This window comes from Mesoplodon bidens, assembly GCF_964165515.1.
Source record: "Mesoplodon bidens genome assembly, chromosome: 7".
In the NCBI taxonomy this organism is placed as follows: Eukaryota; Metazoa; Chordata; class Mammalia; order Artiodactyla; family Ziphiidae; genus Mesoplodon; species Mesoplodon bidens.
In genome coordinates, this window is record NC_138164.1 from 107415973 (window position 1) to 107439074 (window position 23102).

General features: G+C 51.1%; 6 protein-coding genes across 8 annotated transcripts; 2 read left to right on the plus strand and 4 right to left on the minus strand.

Moving 5' to 3' along the window:
* Positions 1 to 101: 101 nt before the first annotated feature.
* INTS5 (integrator complex subunit 5) lies at positions 102 to 4791 on the minus strand. The gene is made up of 2 exons (XM_081241382.1): positions 4661 to 4791; positions 102 to 3303 (listed from the first exon to the last, which is right to left on the minus strand). Exons 1-2 carry the CDS (start codon positions 4738 to 4740, stop codon positions 324 to 326), a joined length of 3060 nt encoding a protein of 1019 aa, XP_081097508.1. The 5' UTR covers positions 4741 to 4791; the 3' UTR covers positions 102 to 323.
* A 4720-nt stretch (positions 4792 to 9511) lies between these two features.
* LOC308619806 (uncharacterized protein C11orf98) lies at positions 9512 to 11907 on the minus strand. Its single transcript, XM_081238980.1, has 4 exons — positions 11807 to 11907; positions 11530 to 11654; positions 9942 to 10039; positions 9512 to 9856 (listed from the first exon to the last, which is right to left on the minus strand). The coding sequence occupies exons 1-4, from the start codon at positions 11843 to 11845 to the stop codon at positions 9747 to 9749; spliced, it is 372 nt and encodes a 123-aa protein (XP_081095106.1). The 5' UTR covers positions 11846 to 11907; the 3' UTR covers positions 9512 to 9746.
* Positions 11908 to 12013: 106 nt separating this feature from the next.
* CSKMT (citrate synthase lysine methyltransferase) lies at positions 12014 to 13478 on the plus strand. 2 transcript variants are annotated; one of them, XM_081238976.1, is made up of 3 exons: positions 12319 to 12402; positions 12506 to 12639; positions 12806 to 13478. In XM_081238976.1, the coding sequence occupies exons 2-3, from the start codon at positions 12573 to 12575 to the stop codon at positions 13459 to 13461; spliced, it is 723 nt and encodes a 240-aa protein (XP_081095102.1). In that variant the 5' UTR covers positions 12319 to 12402; positions 12506 to 12572; the 3' UTR covers positions 13462 to 13478. The 2 variants fall into 2 exon arrangements, with proteins under 2 accessions (XP_081095101.1, XP_081095102.1); XM_081238975.1 differs by lacking the exon at positions 12506 to 12639 and having other exon boundaries at positions 12014 to 12402.
* A 121-nt stretch (positions 13479 to 13599) lies between these two features.
* Positions 13600 to 15688, minus strand: LBHD1 (LBH domain containing 1). Its single transcript, XM_081238978.1, is given in 3 exon segments — positions 13600 to 14162; positions 14985 to 15190; positions 15192 to 15688. Coding segments are annotated over 3 exon segments (798 nt in total). The 5' UTR covers positions 15380 to 15688; the 3' UTR covers positions 13600 to 13758.
* Positions 15689 to 16476: 788 nt separating this feature from the next.
* UQCC3 (ubiquinol-cytochrome c reductase complex assembly factor 3) lies at positions 16477 to 19229 on the plus strand. Of its 2 annotated transcripts, XR_014016237.1 has the most exons (3): positions 16477 to 16719; positions 16810 to 17092; positions 19096 to 19229. XR_014016237.1 is itself a non-coding variant. In XM_081238979.1 (2 exons), exons 1-2 carry the CDS (start codon positions 16492 to 16494, stop codon positions 16957 to 16959), a joined length of 378 nt encoding a protein of 125 aa, XP_081095105.1. In that variant the 5' UTR covers positions 16477 to 16491; the 3' UTR covers positions 16960 to 18137. The 2 variants fall into 2 exon arrangements, 1 of the variants encoding a protein (XP_081095105.1); XM_081238979.1 differs by lacking the exon at positions 19096 to 19229 and having other exon boundaries at positions 16810 to 18137.
* Positions 19112 to 21702, minus strand: UBXN1 (UBX domain protein 1). Its single transcript, XM_081238977.1, has 10 exons — positions 21613 to 21702; positions 21425 to 21512; positions 21232 to 21285; positions 21049 to 21143; positions 20882 to 20951; positions 20528 to 20719; positions 20382 to 20433; positions 20149 to 20265; positions 19424 to 19616; positions 19112 to 19256 (listed from the first exon to the last, which is right to left on the minus strand). The coding sequence occupies exons 2-10, from the start codon at positions 21481 to 21483 to the stop codon at positions 19207 to 19209; spliced, it is 882 nt and encodes a 293-aa protein (XP_081095103.1). The 5' UTR covers positions 21484 to 21512; positions 21613 to 21702; the 3' UTR covers positions 19112 to 19206.
* Between the last annotated feature and the right edge of the window lie 1400 nt (positions 21703 to 23102).

Sequence of the window (23102 nt, forward strand, 5' to 3'; positions counted from 1 at the left end):
GCCTGGCTTCTGTCTCATTGGCCGAGAGCGTACTCTAAATGCTTGTGGGGGCGGGGCCAGGGCGGGGCTTGAGGGAGAGGGCGGGATTGTTCAGAGCCAGGCGCTGTCCGAATTTGCCGGCTCTCCGCATTAGACAGAGGCACTGGACTCTTGTTTTTCTCAACTCGGCAAATTTTATTTAGAAAAAAAGGTGGGGGAGGAAGAAAGTGACAGCGCTCTTTTAGGCCAAGGTCTTAGAAGAGAAACCTCCACCTTTCTTCAGCACCTTAGCCCCGTCTGTCTCTCCTGGCCCAACCTCCCTCGGCTTCTGGAGCATGGAAAGGCTATGTCCCCTGCCGAAGGAGATTGGACGGAGAAGGTGCCTGGAAACGGCCAGAGAAAAGGCCCAGGCGGTCAATATTGCGGTGGAGGACACTGTGCAGCACAGCCAGATGGGCTCCACCTTCACCCCCACCCTCCCTGGAGAAGTCCCGGATGAAGCGGCCACGCTCTGACTGGAAGATGAACTTCTGGGGCAAGGGCCCGTGCTCCCGGAGAAAGCCCCAGACACTGAGCAGCAGCAGACGCACTTCAAAAGGTGCCAGTTGGCTAAATACCTCGTGCATATTCCCCAGGGCTGGTGGCAGGAGGCTTCCCTCAGCCATGACAGCCACCAGGGTGCAGGATGCCTCCAGGTGCCAGGGGGAGTGGGCTGTATCAGGGTGGCGAGAGGCTTCCCAGTGGCCCAAGAGGGCGGCCAGCAGCCCCCGCAGCAGCACGGAACAGTAGCACAGGGCTGGGGGAGCAGCTGCTACCAACTTTAACAGCTCAAAGAGCAGAGGCTGTTCCCGGAAGCGCCGGCCAATGCGGAGATCCCGCTCCACGGTGGCCCGGGCATGCTCCTCGGGAGGCCAGGCTAGCTCAGCACCGGCTGCATCGGGACACACACTCTCCACCAAGGTCACTGCCACTGCTTTGGCTGCCTCCGGGCTCAGGGTGGGAGCCCCCCAGCAGCCCACACATTCAGTCCCCCCAGGGGCACTGCAGCAGTGCACCAGGAGGCTGAGGAGGCTCTGGGTGTTATACATCACTTCTTGCTGATTGCGTGACTGGGCAAACTTGGGTGGCTTTAGGCCACGGCCGATGACTCCAGCGTGGAAAACAGACCAAATCCCTCCAGGGCCCGGCACAGCTGCAGTGTGCCGCCGGTTTGTGTCCAACAGGGAGGCTGAAGCCAAAGGAGCTGAAACAACTGAGAGAGTCTCATTGTCCCCATCCACTTCCCCACCAAACAGTTCTGTGTTGCCCCGATGTAAGGCCCCCTCAACTAGCAGCTGCAGGACAGCCTTGAGCCCAGCCGGGGAGGTCTGGGAGAGGCGAGTAAGAAGCTGGGAGGCGGAAGCCACCCCTGGGGGACCGTGCAGCCTGAGAGAGGCAAAGAAGCGATGCACTCCAGCTCTCACCAGTCCCAGGAGTTGGGAAGGGCACAGGGCTTCCGGAGGAAAGGGACAAATGGCCAGGAGGGAGGCAGAGGCTTCGGCTACTTCCTCCTCAGGATGGAGCAGGAGAGGAGCCAGGTCAGACAGATGAGCTGAGGCAGACTCCCCAAACCGGGCCCCTAGGGCTGCAGGGCCCTCACCACCCTGCTGTTCCCACCCCACTAGCAGTGCCAAGTTACGCAGGAACTGAGCCGTGAAGGGAGGTTGCAAAGTCCCTGCATGTACCCTAGCCAGGCAGCTTCGGAAGGCCAGGGGCAGGAGGCCCGAGAGACTGACCACCAGCCCTGCGTATAACTGAGTGGCCAGACTCAACTCTTCAGGGCTTCGGGCCCGGCTCAGGAGATGGCCCAAGGCCTCAGGTCCGCAGCTAGGCCGGGTATAAACAGAGAGCAGGCCAAGGAGCTGGTGTTGCCAGAGGAAGCGTTTCCGTTCCAAACGTAACGTCTCTCCACACAGCTCTCCAACGTGGTTTCTTAGCGCATCTAGAAAGGGCACAGGGCGGGGGGGCGGGGGTGGGCCCAGCACCCCTTCCCCAGGAGACCCTCCCCGGTGATGAACCAGCTTTTGCAGGTGCAGCAGCAGCAGCTGGATCAGCCGGTCACAGGCCTCACGCACGGTGTCTGGCACAGCCAGGCCCTGGGTGGTGATGACTGAGGCAGGCATGGCTGTGTCCACCAGGAACTGCAGCAGGCGGTAGGCACCTGCCCCAGAGGCCTGGCTCACCAGGTGCACGGCCAGGTTCAGCATGTTGTCCAGCTCCTCTCGGGGGAATCCCTGCAGGTGTTGCTGCAGCTGACTCAGCACAGCTGGGGGCTTAAGGCAATCCACCAGCTCTCCAGAGACTGTGCCCAGCAAAGCTGGTGACATGACTGCCAGCTGCAGGAGGAAGGGAACTGTGGCCTGAAGGGAGGGATCCCCACTCCGGCCGCCAGTGCCCCCTGCCAGACTGTCATGAAACATTCGCAGGAGCTCCCGTCGGATGCTGTCTCCATGGCGGGAGGCCAGGTGCCCTAGGATGCCTACAACTGAGGCAATCTTGGGCACCCGTTTCTCCCCAGGGATAGCAGGAGATCCAGGGAAGGAGTCTGTAGAGGGGGTCTGAGAAGAGCCTCCACCACTGCCACCAGCTCCACCTCCAGCCCCACTGTGAACACAGAAGTCCTTAAGGCCACAGGAGAGAACTCGGGAGATGATGGTGCCGGGAAAAGAGGAGCCAATATGCGCCACAACCCAGTCGAAGTGTGGGGAATGCTGGACAGAGGTATCCAGCAAGGCATCCACGCAAGCATCTGGGCAACTGCCAATGAGAGCTGAGAGGCATTGAACATAGATGTCCATTAATGTGCGTGTGGCCCGACAGCCCATCCACAGCTGCAGCAATTCGTTGAGAGAGCCAGTGGCATGGGGCACACGCTGGTGCTGGCCCGAGTAAGTGCTGCTCAGTTGCCCCATGAGGTCAATGGACCATGCACTAATCACAGGTGCCCAGGCCTTCGGGTTGGCCCGGATAAACTCAGACAGCACCTGCTGCACTTCCTGCACCACATCCTCTAGACCAGGTCCCCCAGCAGGGACATGGGAGGGTGGCGGTGGACGCAGGTGAGGTGGACCAGCCACAGGGCTTTCATCCAGGGCAGCCAGGTGGGCCCGGACACTCTCATCAAAGACACCTCGCAAGTGGTCAAGCACAGCAGCCCGCGCAGGTGGCAAAGAGCGGAGCAAGAGAAGGCCACAGCGAGCATGTTCCCGAGCCGAGAGCTGGTGGCCCAGAACAGGGTCTACACCAGTCAGAAAGGCCTTGATTTCCTGCGACAGCTCCTGCGCACTGTAAGGAAGCAAAAGAAGCAGAGTTAGAGTGTTGGGAGTTGTTGAGCAAGTTACACTCCCTCTGTGAGCTTCAGTTTCTTTCTATGTAGAATAGGGATAACTGTACCTCCCTCAAAAGATAATGTTCCTAAAGCACGTAAGCACCATATCTAGGTCACACTAGTTACTCAGTAAATGCTATTTTTTAAATAAATAACAATATTATCAATATTAGATAACTCTTGTAATACATCAAGTTCTCTTTTAAATACTTTACTTGTATTATTTCAATACAGATAACAGCCCAATAAGGTAGGTACCATTATGATCCCATTTTACAGAGAAGGAAACCAAGGTAACTAATCAGACTATAAACTCCAAGAGGGTAGTTAACAGTTCTCTGCTTTTCAACACTGGATCCTCTTCTACTGGGGTGCCTGGAATATGGGAAATACTCAATAAATATTTGTTGAATTGAGTAAGTATATTTTGTGTTCCTGTAACATCTGCTTTAAACACACCTTTCTAGCTTTACTGCACTCCCCCCTACATAGAAACAAGAACGCTGGATTTTGCTTTTAATGGAAAGAAAATTCTAAGCCCAAATTTGCCCCTTATTAAGAGCTCTCCCTCCCCAAACCTGCTTCTTCCCATATTCTGCAAGCATCCTAACCACCAACCACTTGGACTCCACCACATCAACAGCGACCACCTTCCCAGAACCCTCAGTATGCCCCAGGAATCAAGGCGCCCCACGGCAGAGACAAGCTAATGCCCTTCAACCCTTCCCCTCCTGAAACATATGGGTTCAGTCTTAGAGGTTCAGAAGCCAGTGTTATTTCCTCTTATTGCATTTTCTGCCAAAGAAGACAGCATCCTCTAGAGGTTGATAAGGCTCTGACTGTGCCATTCATCTCTGGTTCCTCCAAAAAAAAAAAAAAAAACACTCTACGGTGAGGGGAGTGTCTCCGTTGGAGAGCAAGGGAAAGGCTAGAAGAAAGCATTCTGTGGGTTTCTGGGCCTGGGTGCTCAGGGAGTCTCCATGAAGTCAGGGGACCCTGGGTTCCCTCGGGTCTAAGGGACAGGGCACCTGGGTTCCCAGGAGTTCTAATATTCCCAACTCTTGGAAGAGCAAGGCCAGGATCTGGGGTAACTGGGCATTGAGGTTTAGGGGGAGGCAGTACCGAGATCTTGGGAGTGCGGGCACTGGAGCCCAGAGTTTTGGTGAGGCAGTCCCTGAGTTCTGGGAAGAACCGACCGGGGATCTCTGAGAACCCTGACGCGAGTTCTCGAGGTGGGATCCGGGTTTCTGCCGAGAAGGCTGGTTATCGGCGCGGGACCCCGTGGTAGGGAAAGATGCCAGGGGCTCTAACTACCTGAGCGGCGCGGGACCGTGGGAGACCGGGGCAGGCCCGGGAGGCCCTGGGGCCCCGGGAGGGTCGCACAACGCGGACATCCCGGAGCCCTAGCCCGAGCCCGAAGCGGTAGCGGCGGAGCGCAGGGAGCGCATGCGCGCTGCCAGGAAACCTGAAAGGAACCAGAGACCAAGCCTCTCAGGAAAACCAATCCGGCGACGTCCGTGACCCTCACACACTGGTTCCGAGATGAGTCGGCGTCCCAGAACGGGGCTGCACCCATGACAGCGGGAAGCCGACCCACCCTCAACGCAACCATTTCCCCCCCCACCGCGAGAGGGCCATTTACACATACTAAGGCTAGCTGCGACCACTTAATTGGATTTAATTAATTTTCCTAAAGCCGAAACAAAATTTTCAACTCTCGAGGTTTTAAAAATGGAAGCACCTTAGGAAACATTTTAATCAATAACCAGTGACAATGTAAAAAGCAGTTAAAGGAGAGAAGGGAAGAGGGAAAGCGCAAGAGAGACGGAAAGGAAGGAGTGAAAGTCCGTAAGAGAAGATGAAGAGAAGACAAGGAAAGAGAGGGAGAGGGGGAAGCCTGAAATAAATTGGGCTGGCTACGCTGAAGGTGTTCTCCCAGTCCTAGGTTGGCACTACCATCTTTGTCAGGCTCCCCAGTCTCCCAGTGCAGGGGGACCTTCCCCAACCTTACATCCCCATAGCTGCAGAGAGAGCTTGGTAACCTTATGAGGATATAATACACCTCCTCAGAGATTCCCTGGTGGCGCAGTGTTTGAGAGTCTGCCTGCCGATGCAGGGGACACGGGTTCATGCCCCGGTCCGGGAGGATCCCGCGTGTCGCGGAGCGGCTGGGCCCGTGAGCCATGGCCGCTGAGCCTGCGCGTCCTCAGCCTGTGCTCCGCAATGGGAGAGGCCACAACAGTGAGAGGCCCGCGTACAGCAAAAAAAAAAAAAAAAAAAAAAAAAAAAATTCACCTCATCAAGAGCCCCTGCTCCAACCAGTCTATCTACGTTCCAGCTATTCCACTAACCGGCTGTGTACTTCATTTAACCCCTCTCTGCCTGTTTCCTTTTCTGGAAATCAGGATGTTAATAGTACAATTACCTCACGGGCTTTTGAAAATTGAAACCAGGTAATATGTTTACTGTATAACACTTGTTGCCTGCAATGGTAGGTAAGCACTACATAAGCAATAGCTGTTTTTATTATATTTGTTGAATGAACTCCAGCTCTTTGACAATAGGGATGTTGCCAGTTTTGTTAAAGGCTTTATCATCATCACATACAACAGTGTCTTCCTGGCATGTAGCAGGTTCTTAATAGTTGGTTGGATGAGTGAAAAGGAAAGTAGGTTCTGAGGCCTGTATTAACCAGAGGGCTTACTGTTCTCAGTGGAAATGTGAGTTAGAATAACACCAGGTGATAGGTTCTAAAGATATCTTTGAAGTGACTGTGTTTTAAAAGCTAAATGATTAATTATGGTGGTTCTATATTTATTCTTAAATTTCAGAAGTTTGATCACTCATGAAGCGTATATGCTCCAGGACAGTAAATATGAGACAATTTCTGCTCCTAGCTCTGCTTCAAACTTGGACCTAACACTTCCCTTCTCTGGGCCTTGACTTTTGATCTATGAAAAGTGGTTTTTGGGGACTTCCCTGGTAGTCCAGTGGTTAAGACTCTGCATTTCCACTGCAGGGGGCATGCGTTAGATCCCTGGTGGGGGAACTAAGATCCGCTTGCCTCACGGCATGGCCAAAAAACAAAAGTGCCTTTTGAACCCAATAAATTCTTCCAGCTATGAGACTATTATGTGGTCCTTGCCCTTAAAGATTTCACAATCTAAGGGTGCTTGTTTCAGAGTTAGACAGATCTGGATTCATGTCTGCTATTAATTAGCAACGTAACCCTGAGCAAGTGACTCAGCTGCTCGGAGCCCCTTTCCTTAACTGTAAAATGGCGCATGCGGTATCGTATCTCACAAACTTTTTGCAAAGATCACTTCAGATTATTCACCTATTTCTTTCTCTCTCTTTTTTTCTCTTTTTCTTTTTTTGGCCATGCCATGCAGCATGCAGGATCTTAGTTCTCCGACCAGGGATCAAACCCATGCCCCCGCAGTGGAAACATGTAGTCCTAACCACTGGACTGCCAGGGAATTCCCACTTCAGATTATTTGTGTAAAGAATTTAGCACAATACCAGGTACAGAAACTCTTCTTTGAACACAGCAAGCTCCTTTCTGCCTTAGGCACAGGGGGTAGAACAAAATTATGAAAGGTGATGGGGATCCCAAGATGTTGAAATTCCTTCTCCCTGCAGCTTCTCCCCTCCTCTCCTTACCGCATCTGAATATATTTCAGTTTCACACAAGTACTTTTTCCTGTGTTCAAAACTGGACATAATACTGTCTCCATAGAAAAATAGCTGTTACCAAGTTTTAGCCCAGGGGAAGTAGCAGGTGAGCCTGGAACATATTGTGCCAGACAGCAAGGAATTGTTAAGATACTGGTGGTGCTGTGTCGAAAGGACACAGGACCAGGAGTTTCTTGGTGGTCCAGTGGTTAAGACTCTGTGCCTCCATTGCAGGGGGCACAGGTTCAATCCCTGGCTGGGGAACCAAGATTCTGTATCCTGCGTGCCCCCTGTCCCCCCCGCCAACAAAAGACACAGGCTTTGGCTGGCCAGTTTGGTATGATTTGGAGCATGAAAAAGTGATAGTAACAGATGTTTAACAACCTAACTGAGATTTTAAAAGGAAGTAGGGGTTTCCTTTACAGAATATGTAAAATGAGTAACATGGATGAATTAATGATACAATTAGAAAAATCACCATTTTGCAGCAGTAACTAATTCAGGTATGGATCATCATGGATGCTAAAACCATTGTTGAGAGGTCATTGGGGAACAGGGTATTCATACAATCTCAAAGTATCACTCCATAGATTGCTTATTAATTACAAAGGGGAAGAATACCTTAACTGTGGAGAAATCTGACAGACACCCACTTAACACTAGGAATCACCAATAATGAGACAAACTGCTATTATATGTGTGGACGAAAAATTCGCCTGCCTGCTATATCAGAAAACAAACAATGTTGCGGCCATCAAGCAGCCACTATGGCTGTCTCCGATGGTCTCCAAACAGGCTGCCCAAAGAACAGGATACTGGCCATAGGTAGCTAAGGAGCATATCAAAGGAATGATTTCAAAGAGCCGAGACTCTTGCATCTTCCCATACATAGAAAAGCACTAAATTAATTAACCTGAGAAGTCTGATTTTCTTTAATTAACAATAATCTTTGATGTTCCAACTACCTGGTTTTTGTTGCAAAAACTCCTCTATATCCTGACTCCTCCCTTACCTCAGAGCTATCTGAGAGGCTGTCTTCCAGGTTTAAGTCTTCAGCAAGTCTGCTGAATCAAACATAATTCTCAGCCTTTAGGTTGTGTATTTTTATTTTTCAGTCAACACTTACTTCCTGATGAAATGCAATGGGAAGTACACAATATCCTCTATGTAGAATTTTTCCCAGAAATGCTTAACCTACATGTATTGATGAGGAAACATATGGAAACACTCAGACAAACCCAGGCTGTGAGATATTCTTTAATTAATTAATTTAGGCTGGACTCTTCGAAGACACCAAGTCACCTAAGACAAGGTAGGGGTACTGTTCTGGATTGAAGGAGACTAAAGGGACATGACAATTAAATGCTACCCATGATCCTTAACGGTTTCTGGATTGAGGAAACAATAAACAGCTATAAAAACTATTATCCACAAAGTGTGAATATGAAAACCTGAATTTTAGCTATTCCACCAATGTTAAATGTCTTAGGTGTTTTGGCTATATAGAAGCATGTCCTTAGGGATAAAATCTCATCTGCAATTGACTTTCAAATGAGTCAGCAAAGACAACAATTATACATACTTGAACACACACATATGTATGCAAGCGGGTAAGGAGATCAAGTATAGCCAAATGTTAAAAACTGGTAAATCCAAGTAGAGTGCATATTTAGGGGCTTAGTGTGCTAATCTCTTAACTTTACCGAAGGTTTGAAAATGTTCAAAATATAAACTTGAGGAGAGGGGAGCACAACACTGTACCCAAACCCTCCCTCTTCCAGGAAGCCTGCACTGATTAACAGAGCAAGGAGAGAATATGCTTTTCCCCAGTTGACCACATCTCTGCACACACAGCTTCTCACTTTAATTAACCACCCCAGCCCTGGCTTCCAACAAACAGAATTTCTGAACGTTAAAAGGGAAAAATAATGTTCACTTTATTAAAATTATAATCCAGCAAAGGAAGCAGAGACAACCACGGTCACTTGTCCACCCTAGTCACACAGGGGAGGTGGCAGGGCCAGTATCAAGACCTTTACCTCCTCTGCCATCTCTACAGAACACCTTATTTTTGTCAGAAATGGAAAGATGGGAGTGTCACTCATCAGGGAGACAGGGCCATCATGGAGGGTGGCTTCTTTTTTTTGTTTGTTTGTTTTGTTTTTTTTGCATTACGCGGGCCTCTCACTGTTGTGGCCTCTCCCGTTGCGGAGCACAGGCTGCGGACGCGCAGGCTCAGTGGCCATGGCTCACGGGCCCAGCTGCTCCGTGGCACGTGGGATCTTCCTGGACCGGGGCACGAACCCGAGTCCCCTGCATCGGCAGGCGGACTCTCAACTACTGTGCCACCAGGGAAGCCCGAGGGTGGCTTCTTGTTGCTTTTGGTCAAGTAAGAACTGTGGGTCCTGTTTCCCAATTGTGTTGTATCCACACTCACAGCCCCTTTTCATGGCCTATCCCCATTCCTACATTTAATCACACACATCTCAGTGAGAATGCTAGGGCTTTATTACAAATGGAGTTGACTGCTTAGGACTCCCTCTCCAATCTTTCTTTTCTACCCTCTTCCTCTCAATACATCCCTCCAGGGCAGGTCACTAGGCCATTAGGAAAGAGGAATCTGGGGACAGTGAAAAGGAGCAACGCTTTCTCCAAAGTCCTCTGAAATAACCATCGAGTCCTCCTGGCTCCAGTTGAGAATCTTCTGGTGGAAGGGGTGTGAGATTTAGCTCTTATCTTCAAGGTCCTCCATGTCTACATCCTGGGGGGCTTTTGTCTTCTTTTTTGATTTGGGCTGTGGTTCACTAGTCCTGGCTGACTTGAGGGGGACTTCCACTGAGCAAAGGGGAAGAGGAAGCATTAAAGAACCCAAATGAACCCAGGCTGCCCCCTCACCCCAACTTCTGTGCCCTCGCCTTACCTTCCATGGCTGCTTTCTCTTTCTGGGCAAGCCGGATCTGCTGGAGGAGTTTTCTGCGCTTCTTCCCAGACAGAGTAATGTTGGCACGTGCACTGGACCTGAAGGATTGGTAAGAACAAAAATATCCAGGTTAACCTGAACCAATACAGACCACACAGTGGTTCTGGTTACTGAAAAGGTCTTTGGATCCAAGTCAAAGAACTGTTACTTTACCTAAAACTAGTCTTAACACATACGTAAAGTAACATTAATTGCAAAAATTTAGTACATAATAGAAACGTTCACTCCTCTTATTTTATTAAAAAAAAAAATATATATATATATATATATATATATATTGGCCGTTCGACATGCAGGATCTTAGTTCCCTTGACCAGGGATCGAACCCATGCTCCCTGTATTGGAAGCGCAATTGGTCTTAACCACTGGACCGCCAGGGAAGTCCCTTATTCTTGTTACTTCTAACAGCAGATGTGGTGGGTGGGGGAGGTTTCCCACATCAAGTAATTCTCCAAATTCTCAATGGACATTGACTGGGTGTCCTACAAATTTAACTCCATTTGGACACTATCTACCAGGACATAGCAACAGATACACCACAGGTTAAGGCTTCCCCCACTTCAAATGCCAATCACAGATCCAGGTTGTAACCTGTACTTCTGATTGACCAGCCATAAATTGGGGTTCTCATGATCCCCTTCTCAGACTCGATAATTTGCTAGAACAGCTCAAAGAACTCAGGGAAACATGTATTTGCATTTACTGCTTTATTATAAAACGATACAACTGAGGAACAGTCAGTTGGAAGAGAAGCACAGGGTAAAGTATGCAAGGGGCCAGAGGTTCCACGCTGTCTCCAGGTGAGCCAGCCTCCCAGTACCTCCACCAATTGACCAATCAGGAGCTGGTTCAAGAGGTTGTGTAGAGCTTAATCTACAGCACCCACCCACCCCCTTCCCACAGGCAGTGCGAGGGAATTAAATTTCCAATCCTCTAATCACTTCATCTTTCTGATGACCAGCCCCACGCTAAGTCACCATTTGCATAAATTTAGGTGTGCTCAAAAGGGGATCCTTATGAAAAAAGAGTCAATCTTATCACTCAGGAAATTTAGCTCTGCCAGAAAGCAGAAACAAGGACCAAATATATTTATTATGCCGCTTTATAAACTAAGTATTTATAATAAACAAGTCAATGAAAGAATGGGCTGGGAACTCTGCCCCAAGACTCAGATTATATGCAAAATCTCACATGTGCCCTTGTGAAAATTCATCAAATGGTTCACCGCACACTTATGTGTGTACTTTTAAATGTACTTTATAAAAAAATCTGTGTGAATGTATAATGTTACTTGGGGAGGTGGGGGAGCCCACAGCTCTCCTTAGATTCTCATCAGAGTCCAAGAACCAAAGAAAGGTTGTGAGCTACAGGTACAGTGAGGGACTAGCAGAGTTTAGGCACAAACGTTCCTTGCATAAACATGAGTACACAAGGAAAGCAAAAAGGTGTTAGCTGCTCCGGAGCTCGACGAGGAGGAGGGAAGGAGGCTTGGTGGGGCGGACCAAGAGGGAGAGGGTCTGGCACTCACGCCCGCTTCTTGAGGTGGTGCCTCGTGATCAGCCCTTCGTCTATCACAGCCCCGACCACCTGGTGCTTCAGTCGCCGCTCCCGGTTCAACACCCGCCGTCGCTTGAACAGCTTCTTCTTCAGCTCCTAAGGGGGAGGAAGATGCTTAATCAGAGGGGTGCCGTGCACCGCGACCCAGGACCCCGCACCCGGCGACACTGGCCCATCGAGTCCATCTCGGGCGAGGGTAAAGGGCTCCGGGACGCTTGTGAAACAGGGTCGGGCTCCCACACAGTCACCGTTCGCGGCCGGTTGATCTTTCCCCCCGGAGCACCCATTGCTGCGTTGCGAACCAGCTCAGGGTCCAGCGTTTCAGCTCTGCGCAGGATCCGTGTGCGCCCCACCCCCAGCCCTCCGTTAGCCAATCGCAGCTCGGGGGGGAGGGGCGGGTCCTGGAGCTATATAAAGGAGCCCAGTGGGTGTTTTTGCCTTTTCGACGACGGCGACTGAGTAAGTGTTGACGTTAGTGTTTTCACCGGCTAGCCGTTGGCGGGGGGGTGTTCTGGGTGGGGCCTGTTGACCCTCCTTTTCTTGGCGGGGATCGGGCGTGCGGTCCCGGTCCGCGTAATGTACGGAGGTAGAGGGAAAGGGCTCCGGCCCCCTCGGCGTCATGTCTTCGGTACCGGCGGCTTCCATTCCGCGGGTTCTATCCTCAAGCGCCGGGACACAGGGCTCCGAGGCGCAGGGCAGAACCGAGGTTCGACAGACTCCTCCCCGGGGTGCTCAAGCCTTCTCCTTTGGTTTCAGGTCTGTGGAGCCGCCCCAGGAGCCGGAGCTGTCGCATCCCCTCCTCTTCCACTTCCCGTTGCAAACAATAAAGGCCATTCGTACCGTAGTAAGTTTGTGTCCGCGTTCTTTTTTTCCGAGGCTGCAGCGCTAGGGAGGCTGTACGCGTGATTCCGCACAGCGTATTTTGCACATCTTCCCTTGGACCTCAGGCCCCTGCCGGAGTACGGGCGACATTTTCGCAGAAGTTTCTCCGGCCGACCTTGCCGTCACCTCCGGATGGCAGCCCTGCGCCGAACCCTCCACCTGGCGAGCCTGGCGGCGGGGGCGCGTCGCGCCGTGGCGGGTAGGGAAGGTGGACAGAGGGAGGAGGGCAAGTTGGGTTCTTCGTTACACAGGAGTCTAGTCCCTGAAACTGTGCCGCTTAAAGGCCCAGGCCACATTGGTGCGGGTTTTGTCGCGTTTTGCTAGAACTGGGCGCTGGGTGACGCAAGTCCTCCGCTCGTCCACAGGCTCCCTGACTGGTAACTGCCTGGCGGACCGCCGCCTCTGGGATAAACTCCCCGCCCAGCCCCGTCAGGGCAGCGCGGGCACCTTCGACTGGTTCTTTGGATACGAGGAAGCCCAGGGGCTCCTACTGCCGCTGCTGCAGGAGGCACCAGCTGCCTGTCCACCGCGGGTGTTGGACGTGGGCTGTGGGACCTCCAGCTTATGTACAGGCCTCTACACCAAATGCCCGCACCCAGTGGACGTGTTGGGGGTGGACTTCTCTCCTGTGGCTGTGGCCCACATGAACAGCCTCCTGGAAGGTGGCCAAGGCCAAACACCCCTGTGCCCGGGGCACCCTGCCTCGCGCCTCCACTTCATGCAAGCTAATGCCCTGAACCTGCAGCCAGTGGCTTCCTCAGGCTCTTTCCATCTAGTGCTAGACAAGGGCACCTGGGATGCTCTTGCCCGGACTGGTCTGCCTGGGGCTTACCAGCTGCTGTCAGAGTGCCTGAGGGTCCTAAGCCCTGGGGGGACCCTGATTCAGTTCTCAGATGAGGACCCTGATGTGCGGCTGCCCTGCTTGGAGCAAGGGTCCCAAGGCTGGACTGTGTCTGTGCAGGAGCTGGGCCCTTTCGGAGGCATCACCTACTTTGCTTACTTGGTTCAAGGCTCCAATTAAAGACTTTTAAAACCTGACCCTAGTGTTTCTGTTGGGTGAGGAGTTGGAGAAAGCTTTTGTCTTGGCAAGATGACTGGAAAATGAGGATTTGGATCCGGGCTTTCATATTAGCTGTGTGCACACAGTATTGAATATTTCTGTGCCCCAGTTTACTCATCTGCAGGGTTGGAATAATACCTGGAGTTCTGTGGATTCCATACAACAACAGGTGAAACATTTAGCAGTGCGAGGCACAAGATGAGTGCTGAATAAAGAAGGTACAAGTGGATCATTCCCCATCCCCAGTTAACCGAACTCCTAAAAGCACAGATAGGAATTCTTAATCCCAATTCCTTGGATATGACTTGTGTGACCCAGGGGCCTAACCTGTAAGCCTTCATTTTTCTCAACTTGTAAAAGGGGGAGATTGTGAAAGGATAGGTAGAAGGGCTTCATAAACCTAGATAAAATGTTTGAGGGAGAGTGATACTTACCCTCAAAGCTCCTGGGAGGCAGGAAATGGGAATATTCCACAAAGCAGCTTCTGCACACATGGGAACCTGATGCTGAGTCCCAGAGAGGACAGGGACTGGGGGCTTCCTGACAATCTGTCTCCTCTGGAATCCAGGAGGCATCTTGATCTACCTGTTCCTGCCCCCAGCCGAGTTCTGGGTTAAAGGTTCTTAAGGGAAATTTGGGGTCCAGTGAGCTCCAAGTCCAGCCTGGGGGGTGGGAGGGAGGGAGTTAAAGAGCCCATTAACAGTGAAAAATATACCTGATATATTACTGGATTTTTTTAAAGATAAATTCGTGTAATTTCTTCTGCTTATAAAAATAATATAGCAATTATAATGAAGAGCCTAACTTAACAGCTTCAGTTTCCTCATGAGGGAGAAAGTATCCTTCCTCACTGGGTCCTGAAAAATACACATAAAAGTTTTCAGCACAGTGCCTGGCACATAGTAAAAGTAGCTTCTGTAACAGTATATAGACATGAAGAAAAATCTGGAGGAGAAGGCATCCCAAATGTTAATCTCTGGGTAGTCGGATTTGGGGTGATTTTATTCTTTCCCCCATGACAAATATCTTAAAGTATTAAAAATACATACTAAGGGCCTCCCTGGTGGCGCAGTGGTTGAGAGTCCGCCTGCCGATGCAGGGGATACGGGTTCGTGCCCCGGTCTGGGAGGATCCCATGTGCCGCGGAGCGGCTGGGCCCGTGAGTCATGGCCGCTGGGCCTGCGCATCCGGAGCCTGTGCTCCGCAACGGGAGAGGCCACAACAGTGAGAGGCCCGCATACCGCAAAAAGAAAAAAAAAAAAAAAACATACTAAAAGGTGTCACCTATCTGACATCACAACTGCCTTTTAAAGTTCATCAACTTTGCCAACCACCTTGACTTTTATCTCCCACCTCTACATTTTTCTTCACCGTGTTTACTGAGCACCTACTGCTTGCTGCTTAATGCAAGAGACACGGCTAAGCTGTCCTGCTTAGACCATCCCATTCACAACAGCCTCATTTGAACCAGCCACCTCCCTCACCTGGTTCTTCACTTTGGTCCTTGAAGAAGACCTCAACCTCCTCTTCCTCATCATCAGTGAGCAGCTGCAGCTCCTCGTGTGGCCACCGGAGCTCCCCACTCTCTTCACTCGCTTCAGCCTCAGGGGCTTCCACCACGATGGAGGGGAGGCGGGTCTTTTGACAGACAACCTGGATGGGCACAGCAGGGGGCTTGGGCCAAATTGGAATGAGCCAACAGCGAGACACAAGGTGGGGAAGTACTAACCTGAACGTCCTGGTGACCTTCAACCTGGCCAATTTCTCCTCTGTCCTCCCAGAGAGGGTTGGTCAGTCTAGGACTTTCTGGTTGCTGGGAGGAGCCTGGGCTATCTCTAGGCCAAGGCCCATCCTCGCTGCTCCCTGGCACGAGGGCCATGGGTGCTGATTCTTGGGAGTGCAGGGTGGTTGAACTCAGTAGAGTACCCCTGCCCAGAGCACCCCACAGACTGTTCCTTTAATCTGCTTTGGAGCCTGGCCCCTTAATCACTTCTGAGGAGAAGAGGCTGACATGCAAGGAGATTATGGGCCTTCCAGGGGAGGGGACAATCCCAAGAGGTGGGATAGGAGCTTTATTTCTACTCACTCCCTGGTGACACTGGGAAAGGCAGAAGTAGGAGTTAATGAGGGCATCTGGATTAAAGCCCTGTGAGTGAAGAGCTTTGATAACAAACTTGGAATTTCCTGGTTCTTACTGGGTCTCCCACATTGACATGTTTCTTTGTATCTTATTTAATGAATATTTTTATGGTGTATGCTATTTGCCAGGAACTGTTTTAAATGCTTTTCAATATAAACTTATTTAATTATCCTAAAACTATGAGATAAATACTGTTATTAGCCTCATTTTCCGATGCAGAAACCGAGAAACAAAGAACTTAAACGATTTGCCCGGGGTCACACAACTAAGAGGTGTTTCTTCTCCAAACTAGAATTTGGTATGTTACACAAAATCCATGGTTTTCATGGTTTAAAAAAAAAACAAAAAACAAACAAAAAAAACAAAACCAAGGTTATATACCATGAAGAGAAAGGTAACGTTTACTTTCAACAAGTAAAATAAAAAGAAAACATAAATATACCCTTCTCCCCACCCGGTACACTAGGCTTTGAGTTTTTGTTCAGGAGTTGAAGGGATTGAAGGCAGTCAATAGACTGATGTTTATAAGTATCTGAATGTCCTTATGTACTGTATTGGAAAAGCACAAGTAATTGTAGGAAACTACAGAGCACAGCCCTGACCCTCTATTGATCAGGACATTCCGGAGCTGGGCAATTGTAAAACTCACAGCAACAATGAAGACACTTACTCTCCCCTTAGCAATCCTCTTCGGGATTTCATGACAAGGGGCCCCACGCTCGGCCCTGGGTGCCAACACCTCCTGACGTGGTCAACCTCCTCTGCTAAACCTCGTCTTAACACCCAGGCTAGAGCGCTCTAGCTTCGAAACGTTTCTCTGGCCAGACCCTCTCTAGCCCGGCCCCGTCTCTATGGTTTCCTGTGTGAGGCGTTCTAGCCTGCGCAGATTGAGACGTCGCGGCGGCCTTGCTAGGCTACCGGAGGCTCCGGAGGGCGCCTCGCTGGTCGCGCGGTCGGCCATGGAGACCCTGCGCAAAGCGCTGATCGCGGGCGCAGTGCTGGGCGCGGGGGCTGGCGTGGGCACCGCGCTCTTTGTCCTCGTGACCCCGGGAGAGCAGCAGAAGCAGGCGATGCTGAAGGTGTGAGCAGTTGGGAGGCCGAGGTGGGGCGAGCGGGCGGAGAACCGCAGGCTGGTAGCCCGGACTGCGAACCTCCCTTCCTGCCCGCAGGAGATGCCGGAGCAGGACCCGCAGCGCAGGGACGAGGTGGCCAGGACCAAACAGCTACTTCTGGCCACTCTGCAGGAGGCAGCGGCCACGCAAGAGAACGTCGCCTGGAGAAAGAACTGGATGAGTGGCGACGGCGGGAAGTCAGCCTAAGGCCAGACGTGCCCCCGTGCGCGCCGGGACCTCCGCGGCAGCGCAGGAGCCCGATCCGGCCTTACTCCTCTGTGGGCCGGCGGGGAGTCCAGACACGCGCAGACCTCTTCGGGACCTGGGGAGCTGCCGCCGGGTGAGCACGTTCCCCCCCAAACCCTGCACTGCGTTTTAACGTCCACGTCTTGGGCCAGGGCATCGGATGTGGCTAACTGAAGGAACCAATAAATCATGTTCCTCCATCCAGAGAGTGAGCGCTGCGGCTGGACGCCCATAAAAGCCTAGAGCGTTATGGGGGTCAGTACTGAGGGCGGGTTGAGTGCAGCTCCCGCCTGCCCCGCCCCTCATGTGACGCTGAAGCCCTATAGGCAGAGCGACCACGTTTTCAAAACACACGTCAGGTCACGTGGTTTGCGTGAGTGTACTTTCGGGGATAACCAAGTGATGTTATCCTGGAAACTCTTGTGCAGTAAATACCCATAGAGGACACCCTGGGTGCCTGTCCTTCGAATGAGGTTGGAGAGGGGCTTCTAGCAATTAACATGTGCCATAATGCCTTCTGTGACCTTAACTTAACCTTTGGAGGCCACCTTGGTAGGAGCGGTAAAAGGAGTGTGCTTTGAGTCAGATCTTGTTTCAACTCCTGCATGTTTTTAACCTCTGAGCCTTAGCCCTGTTCCATAAAAGGTGATAATTGGGACTTTCCTGGTGGTCCAGTGGCTAAGACTCCGTGCTCCCAATGCAGGGGGCCCTGGTTCAATCCCTGGTCAGGGAACTAGATCCCAGGTACTGCAACAAGAGTCCACATGCCACAACTAAGAGATCCCATATGCTGCACCGAAGATCCATAGTGCTGCAACTAAGACCTGGTGCAGATAAATACATAAATAAATAAATAAGTGGTGACAATTATTTTGAGAGTTGTAAAAAGGTGAACTTAGGAATGTAAAGTGCAGTGCCAGGCACAGGGCAGCCTCTCACTAAATGCACTGGGGTTTTCCTCCCACAAGGTTTTCACTGTAGTGGTTTTCAATTTCTGAATCCGTCATAGGATCCATTGGCGATGCCACTGATGGGATGAGATAAAGCTATCAGTGGGGTACCCGCCCTACAGCGAAGTCAACCAGTTCACTCCCCTTTTGTCTATTTTATGTCCTGTGGTTCCAAACAAGATTGCAATTGATGGGGGATGGGAGGCGGGGGCTGGGGGTGGGGCTGCTTGTATTAAATAAAGCCGGAACACACTAAATAAAGCTTGGTAACACTGAGATGTAAACCCAGATATGAGCATTGGTGCAGTTTTCAGCTACTAGATGGTGAAGTCATAAGCTGAGCACATTTGTCATGTGCGATCTTTACGGTTTACTTGTGGCCTCTTTCCTAGTCGGGGTATGAGAGGAGGGAGGTCAGCAGCTGTCTGAGGAGCACGAGGATGAGGGGAGCAGCAGCAGCACAAGGGGAGCTCGGCAGTTCAGAGCCTGAGCCCTAGAGTCAGGCTCCCCAGAGATGTGTCCAGGTTCTGCTACTTGCTAGCTGTGTCAGTTTGGACAAGTCATGTGCTTTGGTGTCCCAATCTCTAAAATGGAATCATTGTACCTACAGCTAGATAATACTGCCTTCATATCTCAGTTAATACATACAAAGCACTTAAAACAGTGTGGTATATATTAACTACTCAATACTTTTTAGTGCAGAAGAGATGCAGTTGTGAAGGTCACACTATGGCTCCTCTCACTGTGAATGGCCACATTTTAAAAACTACCCTTCTAGTAGCTAATACTCAACTGGGGACTTACCAGGTGCCAGGCACGGTGCCAAAGCACCTGACATCAGCATTACGTAAGCCCCCACAACCCCAATTAACAGGCACTATTATCCCTGTTTTACTAAAGAAGAAACTAGGTTTAATTAAAGAAGTCAAGGCACATAGCTACTAAGGATTTCAGGCTCAGGTACTGCCTTTCCCATAGGAGCAAAAGATGCTATCCAACGTACACCCCACACTCCAGCACCTCTCCCCTTCAACCTCCCAAGCAACTCATCAGACCCAGAGATTAGAAACAAGTCTCCCGTGGAAATTTAAGAGGAAGCATAGGGTCTATTCTAAAAGCCTTCCTTTTGTCCCTCCCGGCCATTCAGGAAGGAGTCAGTCACATACAGAACTCAGAGGGTCTATTTATTAGGAAGGTGATGTCAGTGCTTTATCAAAGATGAAGAAAGGTCAGAGAAGGATGGTGGGATAAAGGCCTCTCAGCCGGGACATTTCTTGGCCACAATGAGGACAGCAGAAGGCACAAGTCCTGAAGATGGAACGAAACAGGTTTGAACCAAAAGATCTGCTTCTTGCCCCCCCCCCGCCCCAAATTCCTGGCCTCACATTATCTCCACAAAGTCCCTTCTTTGCACCCCTTCCTTTCTCAGGCATGTCCCGTATCCCCCTCCTGGTTTCAGGTCCCACGTGTCATACCCAGCTCCTGCAGAGGCCGCTCCATGTCAGCCTCTGAGAAGGCCCGCCGGGGGAAGCCACTAAGCAACTGCACAGGGTCCTGGCCCCCTCCTAGCTCCTCCCCACGGTGGAGCTCCACATAGAGCCTCACAGCTGCCAGCTGTTCCCGTGCCCGGAATGTCTGGGTCAGTGAGCTCCCATCTGGCAGCCTGACCTGGAAGGCAAGACAGAAATACAGAATTGTGAGTGTCAAAACTGAGTGAAGTGCCCAGGTAAGGAAAAGAAAAAGAGCAAAGTTGGCTTCTTCTTCCTCTTAGAGAGACTGAACCATCATAATTACTATTAAAGCACCTAATGAACAACCACTTAGGCTTGGCTTTACTGAACACTGAAAAGAGGGACTCCTAGCTCCCTCACAATTTAAGGAAAACAGAGACAAGATTACACAAAATATCTGGATAGGTACCACATCATGCAAATAGCTGTATAATAAGCCAAATGAAAATATGATGAACAAGTAAGAAGTTAACTGCTGAATAAGAAAGAGAGATAGATTTATATAAGACTGGGGCAAGTAGAATTTGATATCTTTCCTAAGAGCAGAGGAGGTAGGATTTCAAAAGTCATTTACAAAGATGGGAGAGGTTTGGCAAAGGGAACATAACTGAAAAAAGCTCTGGGCTGGGCTGGGTGCCTTACAAGCCAACCAAGGGTCCCAGGAGCAAGACAGGAATGAGAATCAGTACCTGTATGCGACACTGGTCATACTCTCGCTTCGTGGGAGGCTCCTTGCTGGGAGAGGAGGGAACAGGGCCTGGCTCTGTTGTTGGTGGGCATGGCTGAGAACCCACATGACCACCATACTGGAGGACAAAGTTAAACAATCAGGCACTAAGCCCAACCTTTCCCTCTGAAGCTAGAAAAGGGGATTTACTAGTCTCCCTACTTCATTACCCTCAGTATGTACCCAATCACCTACCTTCTTGGCTCTCTCTGCTTTGTCCCTTTCGATCTTTTCTCGGACTCTTTGTCTGGAATGCAGACAGAACGAAAGTAGGTCAGACACTGACAAAGCAAATCTTGATTCCTTTCTCATCTCTTAGCCAACACCCCCAGCACCCAGACCTGGCTGCTAACTCTTCAGCCTTTTCCCTCCTCCGCTCCTCAGCAGCCCGGCGCATCTCATCTTCCTGTAGCCGCTGTCGGGCAGCTGACAACTCTTGCCCTTGTCTCCTGCGCTGCCGTTCCCGTTCCAGTGCCTCCCGCTCCTCTCTTTCTTCACGCTCCCGCTGCTTTTGGGCCACCAGCTCCAACATCCTTTATTGCAGAGAGGAAAGAGTTTAAGAGAAATGGACATAAATTGGGAAGGTGTGTTTATTAACAAGGGATTCAGAAAACAGAATCCGGGAACACAGTCCCAAAACACCTCTGGGGAGAGGTGGAGGATGAGCCTCAGAAATGTGAGCTTGTTCTTCATACCTCTTAGTCTGTTCCTGTCTTTCCTCTTCAGTCAAAATGGGTTTGCTTTCTCCCACAACAGACCCAGGTCCTACAAACAAGCAATCAGTATTATTAGCCGTCATCCTCCTCCTCAGGCCCTCCTGAATAATCACATTGGGTCCCTCCGTCAGGACTTTCAGGGCCACCTTGCTCAGTGGGTGTGGGTTCCCGCCCCAGGATATGTCCAAGGGGGGTCGCTAGTGGCTCGTCCACGTCTGGGTCATCTTCATGCTCCATCAACCTGGCAGGGAAAGTCGGGAGGGAGATTAATGTTCAGGCTGCCCCTCGTAGGAGTCCCCAGTCCCCTGCTACCCGGTCTGAGCGCTCACCAGTCCATCGCAGCCTCGATGCCCTGGTTCCCTGTGAGGGCCAGAGCCTTCTCCCTGGGGGCAGAAACACCGTGAATAGCGCCCACGAGCCATGGCGATGGTCAGGCTGGGGCGTAACGCCTGAGGCCAGGCAGGGGTAAAGGCCTGGGCAGGTCGGCGACCCCCGCGGACGGGTGTTAGGGGGCTCCCTTACGCGCGTCCCCTGGGGAAGCCCATCTCGATGAGACTCTCCAGAGCCGTCAGCTCCGCCATGACGCCGCCACCGCCGCTTCCGCGGGGACCTGGAGGGAGCGAGACGGCCGGAGGGGTCAGCGTGGGGCGTCCCCCGCCGGCGCGCACAACCGCCCCCAACGGCCCCAGCCGGACGCTCGCCTCACTTACTGGCTCCGGACCGGCCCTGGACACCGACGAGAAGAAAGGCTAGAGGAAGCGGAAGTGCCCGAATCTGTTTGGGTCACGTGGAGGCGGACGTGGACGGGTGCCGCAGAGAGCCAGAAAACACAGGCCTGGCCCGGCTGCCAGGACCTGGCTCTGAGGGGACAGGCGGGGCGTGGGAGTAGCGGCCCGGGAGGCAGCTCACGTTCCCCCGCCCAAGCCCGGGTGCCCCGCAGCGGTGTAGAAGGGCGATGCCGCCCTGAAACCCTTGGGCGAATCAAGACAGCTCTCGATATGGCCCCTTAGTGCAACCGGTTGGAAAATTATTTAGCAGTGTTTATCAGGAGCCATAGAAATGTGCGCACCCTTTGACCTGCTCATCCTCTCCGGCAATTGAGCTGTCCTCCGCGCGACTGCCAAAGGGATCTTTGCAAAACACAATAACTGATCCTGTCATCACCCCCCTGATTAAGGCTTCTCCATGACCCCTCAGTCACCTAGGACGAAACTTAAATGCTGGTAGTCTGGCTTCCTCCTACCCTTTCTTTCTTTCTTTTTTTTTTTTTACATCTTTATTGGAGTATAATTGCTTTACAATGGTGTGTTAGTTTCTGCTTTATAACAAAGTGAACCAGTTCTACATATACATATGTTCCCATATCTCTTCCCTCTTCCTACCCTTTCTTTTGTTAATGTCCCATCTGTAAAGTGAGGATAACAATAGCACCAACCTTAGGTGCCTGGCAAGACTATACTATGTAAATGTTGGTAGTTGGTGTGGAGCTCATCTCTCACCACTTGAGGGTAACTTGTGCAGATTGCAAAACTCTCCCTCCTCCCGGCCTTTGCACATACTCGTCCCTCTGTGTCTGGGATGTCCTGCCTCTTCTGTGGGCTTGGTTAACTCCCATTCGTTTTTCGGACTGCACCCTGGGTTTGCTTTCTTTTTTTTTCTTTCCTTTTTTTTTTTTTTTGGCCGCACCGCATGTGGGATCTTAGGTCCCCAGGGATCAAACCTGCGCCCCCTGCTGTGGAAGCGCGGAATCTTAACCACTGGACCACCAGGGAAGTCCCTGGGTTTGCTTTCTAAGGGAAGCCTGCCTTGACCACCCCCTCTCCACCTCCCAGCCCCGGTATTTACTCCATTAGCATTTGTCCCCCTGGTGTGTAGTCTTGTTGATTACTTAGCCCGCCGCCACTACCTAGGCTGTTAGGTCCCTTAAGTTAAAGCTCACTTTAAATGTTTTTTAGGAGGCAGAATAATAAGTTGCTGATATTGATAATATATGCACTAAAGAATTTTATATGGTTAATTCATATTTAATCATCACAACAATCCATATGCTGTAGATACTATTATTAGTCACAGGAAACAGACACAGAAAGATGAGATAATTTACCGAAGGTCGCAGAGCTAGGATTCAAACCCATGCAGTGTGCGTGCTGGAACCGGTAGGCTGTGCTGCCTCTCTGCAGTGGAATGAAGATCATCAGCT

What these genes read in the sequence shown, in the direction of transcription:
- CSKMT (XM_081238975.1), top strand. Translation starts at nt 12,135, where the DNA reads ATGTACGGAGGTAGAGGGAAAGGGCTCCGGCCCCCTCGGCGTCATGTC. An exon ending in TAAAGGCCATTCGTACCGTA is followed by an intron (nt 12,403 to 12,805) that starts GTAAGTTTGTGT and finishes GCTCGTCCACAG; the next exon opens with GCTCCCTGACTGGTAACTGC.
- LOC308619806 (XM_081238980.1), bottom strand. Translation starts at nt 11,845, where the DNA reads ATGGGTGCTCCGGGGGGAAAGATCAACCGGCCGCGAACG. An exon ending in AGATCAACCGGCCGCGAACG is followed by an intron (nt 11,655 to 11,806) that starts GTGACTGTGTGG and finishes CCTCCCCCTTAG; the next exon opens with GAGCTGAAGAAGAAGCTGTT. An exon ending in AGAGAAAGCAGCCATGGAAG is followed by an intron (nt 9,857 to 9,941) that starts GTAAGGCGAGGG and finishes CCCTTTGCTCAG; the next exon opens with TGGAAGTCCCCCTCAAGTCA.
- UQCC3 (XM_081238979.1), top strand. Translation starts at nt 16,492, where the DNA reads ATGGTTTCCTGTGTGAGGCGTTCTAGCCTGCGCAGATTGAGACGTCGC. An exon ending in AGAAGCAGGCGATGCTGAAG is followed by an intron (nt 16,720 to 16,809) that starts GTGTGAGCAGTT and finishes TCCTGCCCGCAG; the next exon opens with GAGATGCCGGAGCAGGACCC.
- UBXN1 (XM_081238977.1), bottom strand. Translation starts at nt 21,483, where the DNA reads ATGGCGGAGCTGACGGCTCTGGAGAGTCTCATCGAGATGGGCTTCCCC. An exon ending in AGACAGGAACAGACTAAGAG is followed by an intron (nt 20,720 to 20,881) that starts GTATGAAGAACA and finishes TCTGCAATAAAG; the next exon opens with GATGTTGGAGCTGGTGGCCC. An exon ending in AAGCAGAGAGAGCCAAGAAG is followed by an intron (nt 20,266 to 20,381) that starts GTAGGTGATTGG and finishes TTTGTCCTCCAG; the next exon opens with TATGGTGGTCATGTGGGTTC.
- INTS5 (XM_081241382.1), bottom strand. Translation starts at nt 4,740, where the DNA reads ATGTCCGCGTTGTGCGACCCTCCCGGGGCCCCAGGGCCTCCCGGGCCT. An exon ending in CACGGTCCCGCGCCGCTCAG is followed by an intron (nt 3,304 to 4,660) that starts GTAGTTAGAGCC and finishes GCTTCCTTACAG; the next exon opens with TGCGCAGGAGCTGTCGCAGG.